Below are 7,106 nucleotides of genomic sequence, written 5' to 3'. Positions count from 1 at the left end.
GCGGGGGGGCTGGGCGGGGGGACCCCCCCCCCCCCGGGGCTGGGTTGGGGGTGCCAAGCCTGCTGCTGCCTGCCTCCTGCTCCCACCGCCTCCAGCCCTTGGGCTTCACGTCCTGGGGAGGTGGTGGCACCCGTTGACTCCTGGCACAACGAGGTGCAGCCGGTCCTGAAAAGCCCCTCTGGTGCTGGCGCCATCTCCAGATGGTTTCTGCTCTGCTCAGCCCCTTCCCTCTCCTGCTTGCTGCCCGCGGAGCTATCGTGCTTCAGCAGCAGTTTGCAGGCTGGCAGGGGTTCCGTGGGGACCCGGTGACAAATCCAGCTGCCCCAGGTGACAGAGGGGACCCTGGAGATGGGGAGCAGCACAAAGGGCACCCCAAAACCCCACAGGACAGGCAGGAGGCATCACCCTGTGTGTGTTTGCCAGCCCAGCCCATCACCGGCAGCCGAGTGCCTGCAGTGCCAGGGCCCTGCCTGTGCCACGGCTAACGACCAGGCAGCCTTGCAAAGACATTTAATCTGATGTTGGCTTCATTTATGCCCCTTGCAATAAATCCTGAGGCTCATCAGTGGCCCATGGGTGGCATCCACAGTGCTGCAGCCTCACAACTTCCCCCTTAGGAGGTCAGGATCCGCCCCCCTCCCTCTGCCCCATTGCAGCCCAGGAAAGGGAGGTGATGGGGCAGACCCCCAGCATCGAGTCAGGGAGACAAGACCCTGCCTCTCTCAAAGTTGGAGGGACAAAAAAAAAATTAAAAAAGACACAAACAAAAGAAAAATTTAAAAAAGGTTGTGTGTTTTTTTTCTCTCAGCCAGCAGACCCGAATTGGCTCTTTCACCCAGCAATGGGCGCATTTGGGGAGGGATCGTGATTTCAAGCCATTCTTGGTGAAAACCTGCAGCACCATCGGTGAAAGTCGAGACCCACCTTCCCAGAGCCACCGGGGCCCGAAGGAGCGTTTCCTTCCTCTCTCGCTCCTCCTCTTCCTCACCAGCTCTCCATCACCCTCCTCCCCAGTGCTGGTCCTTTTCCCATTGGGATTTGGCAGTATTTTCTTCTTCCTGGCAATGGCTTGGCTCAAACAGGAGAAGACAACTCCCACACACACACCACCACCACCCCTCCCACCCCCCATCTCCCACCCAAGAGCTGCATATGGCTGATGGGGAGCACCCCCAAGAGCAACAGGACCATCCCCTGGGGTGGGGGGATGTCACTCCAAGAAGTGGCCCTTGCTGGGTGGCACGGGCCATTTTGGGATGCCACAGCCCTGTGCCAACAGGATGCCGGTCTCTGTCTGCCCTGGAGCAGCTTTCTGGCTCTGGGATCCCTCCCCAAGGAGGGACATGGGCCAAGCGGGGCGGTGGGGACCATGGTGGGAAGCAGGTCCCATCTTGTCCCCGTCGCCCCGCTCCAGAGCTCAGTACCCTGACGTAAAGGAGCCGTTGGAGGTTTCGGTGTAGAAACAGGTACTGTGGGATGTACTGGTGAGGCTGTAGGCAAAATACGCCACGGCCGAGCCCAGCGTTAAGCCTGTCATGTAGGACACGGTCATGGTGTTCCCTGTGGGAAGGGACACAGGGTGTCAGGGCACTCTGGCTACCCCCAGATGGGGTGCCCAGGAGGGCTTGGTCCTACCTGCCAGCTCCCGCTGCTCAGGGCTCACTTTCCCAGCAGCCAGGATCATGGGGACGCTGCCAAAGTAGCCGTTGGTAATGCCCATGAGGAGAGAGAAGATGCAGGGCCAGGCAGGGTGGCCAAAGGTGGGCCTCCCATTGGGGTAGACACACATGATGAAGAGGGGGATGAAGACGACACGGAGACAGGAGTAGATGAGGAGGTGGGTCCCTCTCCAGTCGTAGGGCAGGGCAGCCAGGATCTGCAACGAGGGGAAAAGACCACGCTGTGGGGGCCAAGGAGGCTGGGGAGGGCAACGTGGTGCCCAAAATGGGGCAGGAAGGAGAAGATGAGATGGTGGCAAGACCATCTGCTGCAGGAGCCCAACCTCAGCCACACCAGTGAGCAATCTCACACCAGACACCCAGAGGGTGGAGATGACTCTTGGTGGAGCCAAGCGGCTTTGAAAGAGGACACAAAAAGGAGGCAGGGTGGAAGGGATGCATCTGCTCCACCGCATTGGAGCTGGCCTCTCTCCTACCTTGCCGACGAAGTCGGAGAGGTTGAAGATGGCCATGATGAGGATGGGGAGCCATTCCCCCAGCGTGCAGTTGTGGATCTCTGACTCCAGCCCAGGAAAGAGGCACAGCGTGATGAAGTAGGTCATAGCGATGGAGAGCATGTAGGCCCAGATGAGCCGGGACACGACGTAGCGGTGGAGCAGCATGTCTGGCAGGTATGGGCAGCATGGCTCAGCCAAAACTCACAGCTCTACCCTTGCAGAGCCTGAAAGCCTTGCCTGCACCTCAACAGTGGCTTCCAAAGGTGTGATTGCCCCATGTTTCTGGGTGCATTGAGAAAGAGATGACCCTCCCCTCTAAGCTCTAGGCCACCAATTGCTCTGTCTGCCCCACAAAATGCTGCAAAATTGGCTCGCCCCCTCCCCTGAGCCTACCACCCACCTCTAAAGCTGGGCCAGCTCCTCTTGATTTTGGGCCGAGGGACGTCAAAGCGCATGTAGGTGCCACTGCCAGCCAGCTCAGCTTCGGGGCCTGGGCTGCCCCGGGGGGAGCTCGGCTGCCCCTGTGGCCGGTTCTCCTGTGTGGGAGACGGGACACCAGTGCTGAGCTCCAGCAGGGAGAAGGGACCACAAGGGGCATCAAGGAAACCCGCCCTTGGCTTACAAATCGGACATCCTCAGCAGTGACATCATGGTGGACACGGTAGCCTGTCCCATGGTCACCAACCCCCCGGGGTTCGGGGACACCCTTGCAGGAGCAGGCGGTGTAGTAGCGGACGAAGCGAGTACGCTTCACCAGGAGGTGGAGGATGAAGCACGTCAGCTCCATACCAATGGAGATGAAGAAGAAGATGACCGTGTTCTCCTTCTCATCCGACAGCAGCAGCTTGGTGAAGATGCGGCTGAGTGAGATGATGACCCCGGCAGTGCCTGGTGGCATGGGAGAGCTATTGGCACCGGGTCCTGCTGAGCCTCATGGCTCGGGGACCCCCAGCAGCCAGCCCCCCCACCATGTGGAGGTGATGCCTCCAAGTGTGGAGGAGCTACAAGCAGTGATTTCTTTGGGGCAGTGGAGCCAGCTCCTGGCAGACACCCCCACCCCCAGCTTGCCGTGGCAGTGCAGTGGGTCTTGCAAGTCATTTACAAACCATTAAACACCCTGGTTTGCTGGGGAGCGCCCTGGGGTGTCCTTGATCTGCTGGCAACCTGGCCAGGGGACAGCAGGGCCCCGGGTGTGACTCGCTGGGGCCCTGGGAGTCAGTAGAGGAGGGTCCCCCCCCGAGCGAGCCCGCCCAGTCGAATGCGGACGCGGATGCAGGTACTTACTCTCGCCCGTCATCACCCCCTGTGTGTAGCGCTTGGGCAGCAGCCCCGTGTAGCCGTAGAAGCTGGATTGCTGCACTTCAGGAGAGATGCACCGAGGGGAGAAGGAGGGATTATTGCTGCAGCCGAAATGCCAGGGAGGGGGGGACGAAACCCCGGTGGGGGCCCACGTGCCGTGCCACCCAGGAGCTGCACCCTTCCTGAACAGCCAATGCAGCACCCAAAGCCTTCTTGTCCCAAAAGTGGGGGGGCTTATTGCCCTCCCTGGGTGCCCCACCATGGCTGTTCCCACCAAGAGTGGCCACCAGGTGCAGGGGCATGGGAAGTCACCATGGTTGCCCAAATGGCAAAGCCATCGTGGTGTTGGGGACTGATGCATGGTTTGGTGCTGGTGGCCCCGTCCAGTCCCGCGGTGCCTGGACAGAGGTGGAGCAGGGACAACGGGGTCAGCTTATAGGGGTCAGAGCAAGAAGTTGTCCCAGCAGACCACGGCTCTTGGGGATGGGGATGTTTTCCCACCCCTATCCAAAGGGCTGGGCTTGCCCCAGCGCCAGCTGCTGTCCACATACCTGTGCAGCCAAAGGCCACCACCCCGACGGCAACCAGGTTGATGGCATAGGCTTGCCTGCGGGTGAAGAGCTCCAGCCAGACGTCGCAGATGCTGACGAAGAGCAGGGGCCCCAGGGCGAAGAGGTAGCCTGCGGGTGGGAGACGGAAGCGCGTCGTAGTGGGGCAACACGGGGCCGGTGCTGCCGGGGGCTGTGGGGACCCCCACTCACCCACGGAGATCCGCGTGTGCAAGCTCAGCAGCTCCACCAGTGCGTTGTTGAGGATGACGGCCACCAAGGCCACCAGGATGTAGGTGAGGCTCATGTCGAAGACGATGGAGGTCCCTGCGGAGAGGCAGGTGATGGAGGGTGGTGGGGGATCCAGCTCCCCTGGAAGCAGTGCCGAGCTCTCCCCAAGTTTGGGGTGGCTGGGATATGCTGCAGCTGCTGGAGACCTACCTGGGTATTTATGGTGCAGGTAGTCCACATCGGTGATAAAGCTGTTGTATGGCAGAAGAAATCCCACCCCGGCCAGAAGCATGGCAAAGTAAATCCCATGATATCGATCCTGGGGCTCGGGATCCTCAGAAACTGCCCCAAAAGGGGAAAGAGAGGAAAAAAAAGACGTTACAGTGGCATTGCTGCACCCATGGGACCTGCAGCAGGCCCCAGCCGTGGGGCGAGGAATGGTGCTTCCACATCCTTGATGGCAAATGAGGGGGCCACCCACAGAAACCAGCCCAGTGCCCCACAGCTCTCACGAATAAACGGCCCCAGCCCTGAGAAACTCCTTCCCTAAATAAAGGCATTTCAACGAGAGACCCAGGAGGCAGGGAAACAGCCGGGCTTTGGGGGCCCGTGAGTTTTGATAGCAGCCAAATAACCTGAGCGCCAGGCAGCGGAGGCAACAGCCACAGCCAAGGCGCAGGAGGGGTTGGAGTGGTGTGGAGGTGGAGGTCCCTGAGCCCTGCAAGGGTGAAGCTGCAGGCTGGGGGTGAGCCGGGCAGGAGAGCCAGGGCATGAACCCTCAGCTCCTTGCCAACCTGCAGAGCCGGCTGCCACGGGATGCTGTGCAGCTCACATGGACACAAATGGGTCCAAAAAAAGGCGTTAAGCAATTTTATGCTATTTCAGGCCATTTGTGGCTATTAAACCCATCCCAGGAAGCTCCTAAATGGGTGGGAAACCATCAGGAAACACGGCTCCTGGCTGTGGGTCAGGGCCGCCCCCGCCCTCACCCGGCTCCATGAAGGTGAGGATGCCCTTGGCCTGGCTGCCCCGCTGGAGCTCGTCCTCCTCCAGCTGGTAGCTGTCGAAGCTGAAGCTCATCACCACGTTGCCCTCCGGCGTCCCTGCCGGGCTCAGCTCCTTGAAGCGCTCAGCTCCCACTGAGCCCATCGTGGCCAACCTGGGAGGAAGAGTGGTGACAGCCCCGGGGGCACAGCTCCTGTGTCCCCCTGGGGATCGCCCCCCGGGTGATGCCAGGGGTCTGCAAGGGATGGATGGCACGTAGCTGGCCCCAAGCCTTCATCACTCCACTGTACTGCTGCGGCTCCTATGTTTTTTCCACCTGGAAAGAGGCTTTCCCCGAGCAGAGTGGGGTCCCTTGACCCACCGGGCAGGAGTTTGGGTTTGGGGTGGTGATTGGTGATTGGGGGGGGGGGCCATACAAGCCTCCCCCAAGGCACAGCACCTGCCCCAGCCCGGCTCAACACTCCACCCCGATGCTAGCAATGCCAAATGCTACTGTGCTTTCCAAAAAGCAATTAGAGAAATGAATGGGTGAAAACCACTCACGGAGGGCGGCTGCTGGGGAAGATCCCGGCTTGCTCTCCGCAGGCAGCACACGCTTACCCTGGTTTATGCCCTTTTCAGCATCTCTGCTGCCGGGGCTGGGGCACAGCCACCGGCCTGGGCAGACACGCTCACTCCTGCAGCCTTTTCAGGGGCGAGGATGGGCTGTGACCTGGCTTTTAAGGTAAGAGGTTCAGATCTGCTTCCCCGAGGGGCCACAGCACAGGAGGGAGATGCTCAGAAAGCTGCCGGAGGGACCCCAGCAGCACACCCGAGAAGGTCCGCACCAAATGCATCCCAAAATGAGCTCCCCAAACACCCGGCATCCTCCAGCAACACTACCAGAGCCACCCAAAACCTGGTTCATTGCCCTGGGGCCAGCCCAGCCCAGGCCTTGGGGAGCAGCCCGCCGTATTACCGGCGCCAGTCGCTAGATGCCAGCCTGCCTCTGCACCCGCCGGCCCCCCCCCCGCTGCCCGCAGCCCACCCAGCCGGCCGGAGGGAAAATATCCTCCAAGGCAGCAGGTTGAGGCAAAAAAGGGAAAAAAAAAAAAAAAAAAAATCAATGACAGCGATTTCTCTGGTCTCCCTGCCAGACGTGGCGTTCGTAGGAGCAGAGAGGTTTTCCAGCATCTCCATGGCTGCCAGGATGGGTGGGATGCTGGGGGACCTGGGGGTGCATGGCAAACGTGGTACCCACGGGCCCTGCAAGCACAATCCTAGAGCCTAAAATGCATCGGCTCGCTGCAGGGGCTGGCACGCAGAGCGGTGCTGAGGTCTGGATGGGGCCAGGCTGGGGTCCCCACCCTGCACCACGCTGGGGTGGGCCCCAAGACCCCCATCCTGGAGCACCATGGGCGGGACAACCCAGCAGGGCACGTTCCGGCTGGGGACACTGCTCCATCCTGTTGCTCATGGAGGAGCTGGCTGTGATCCCCTCCACCGAGCACCTTCCTGCGCCTGATGCTACCCCAGGCAATAAAAACCCCGCGGGAAGCATCTTCCAGGATGCTGGGAAAGCCTGTTGCGGGGTTTTTCCATAGCACAGATCCCAGCTGGAGAACACGCCGGCTGGAAACACCCCGTTCCTACCGTGGCCCAAACTTCTTGACGCCGCAGGGCCGGGAGCAGAGCGGGATGCGCTGCACATCCAGGGTGCTGGGCCAGCCCTCCAGCACCCCTCCGCCTCGCCTGCTCCGAGCATCCCCGTGCCGCGCTAAATCAGATTTCCCTTCCCGTTGGATTTAAAACCGTCCACACGGGAGGGGGCTCGGGCCTTGCCGCCCCTCTGGCCGCAGGGTGGGAGG

At 61.0% G+C, this 7,106-nt stretch overlaps 1 protein-coding gene across 2 annotated transcripts in view; it reads right to left on the bottom strand.

The window, feature by feature from the left end:
* Positions 1-1,211: 1,211 nt before the first annotated feature.
* The window catches only part of SLC29A4 (solute carrier family 29 member 4), a 37,647-nt gene continuing 31,752 nt past the window's right edge, over positions 1,212-7,106 (bottom strand). For both annotated transcript variants that reach the window (XM_009645906.2, XM_035901328.1), the window contains 10 exons: positions 5,244-5,413; positions 4,465-4,596; positions 4,237-4,350; positions 4,027-4,155; positions 3,461-3,535; positions 2,799-3,064; positions 2,577-2,712; positions 2,156-2,343; positions 1,636-1,876; positions 1,212-1,560 (listed from right to left, as the gene is read on the bottom strand). In XM_009645906.2, coding sequence (XP_009644201.1) covers positions 1,418-1,560; positions 1,636-1,876; positions 2,156-2,343; positions 2,577-2,712; positions 2,799-3,064; positions 3,461-3,535; positions 4,027-4,155; positions 4,237-4,350; positions 4,465-4,596; positions 5,244-5,403 — 1,584 coding nt within the window. In that variant the 5' untranslated portion in view covers positions 5,404-5,413 and the 3' untranslated portion in view covers positions 1,212-1,417. The remainder of the gene's footprint in view (positions 1,561-1,635; positions 1,877-2,155; positions 2,344-2,576; positions 2,713-2,798; positions 3,065-3,460; positions 3,536-4,026; positions 4,156-4,236; positions 4,351-4,464; positions 4,597-5,243; positions 5,414-7,106) is intronic.

This window comes from Egretta garzetta, unplaced genomic scaffold, assembly GCF_000687185.1.
Source record: "Egretta garzetta isolate BGI_Z169 unplaced genomic scaffold, ASM68718v1 scaffold299, whole genome shotgun sequence".
In the NCBI taxonomy this organism is placed as follows: Eukaryota; Metazoa; Chordata; class Aves; order Pelecaniformes; family Ardeidae; genus Egretta; species Egretta garzetta.
Note: the sequence above shows the minus strand (reverse complement) of the source record. Positions and strands in the feature narration are given on the sequence as shown.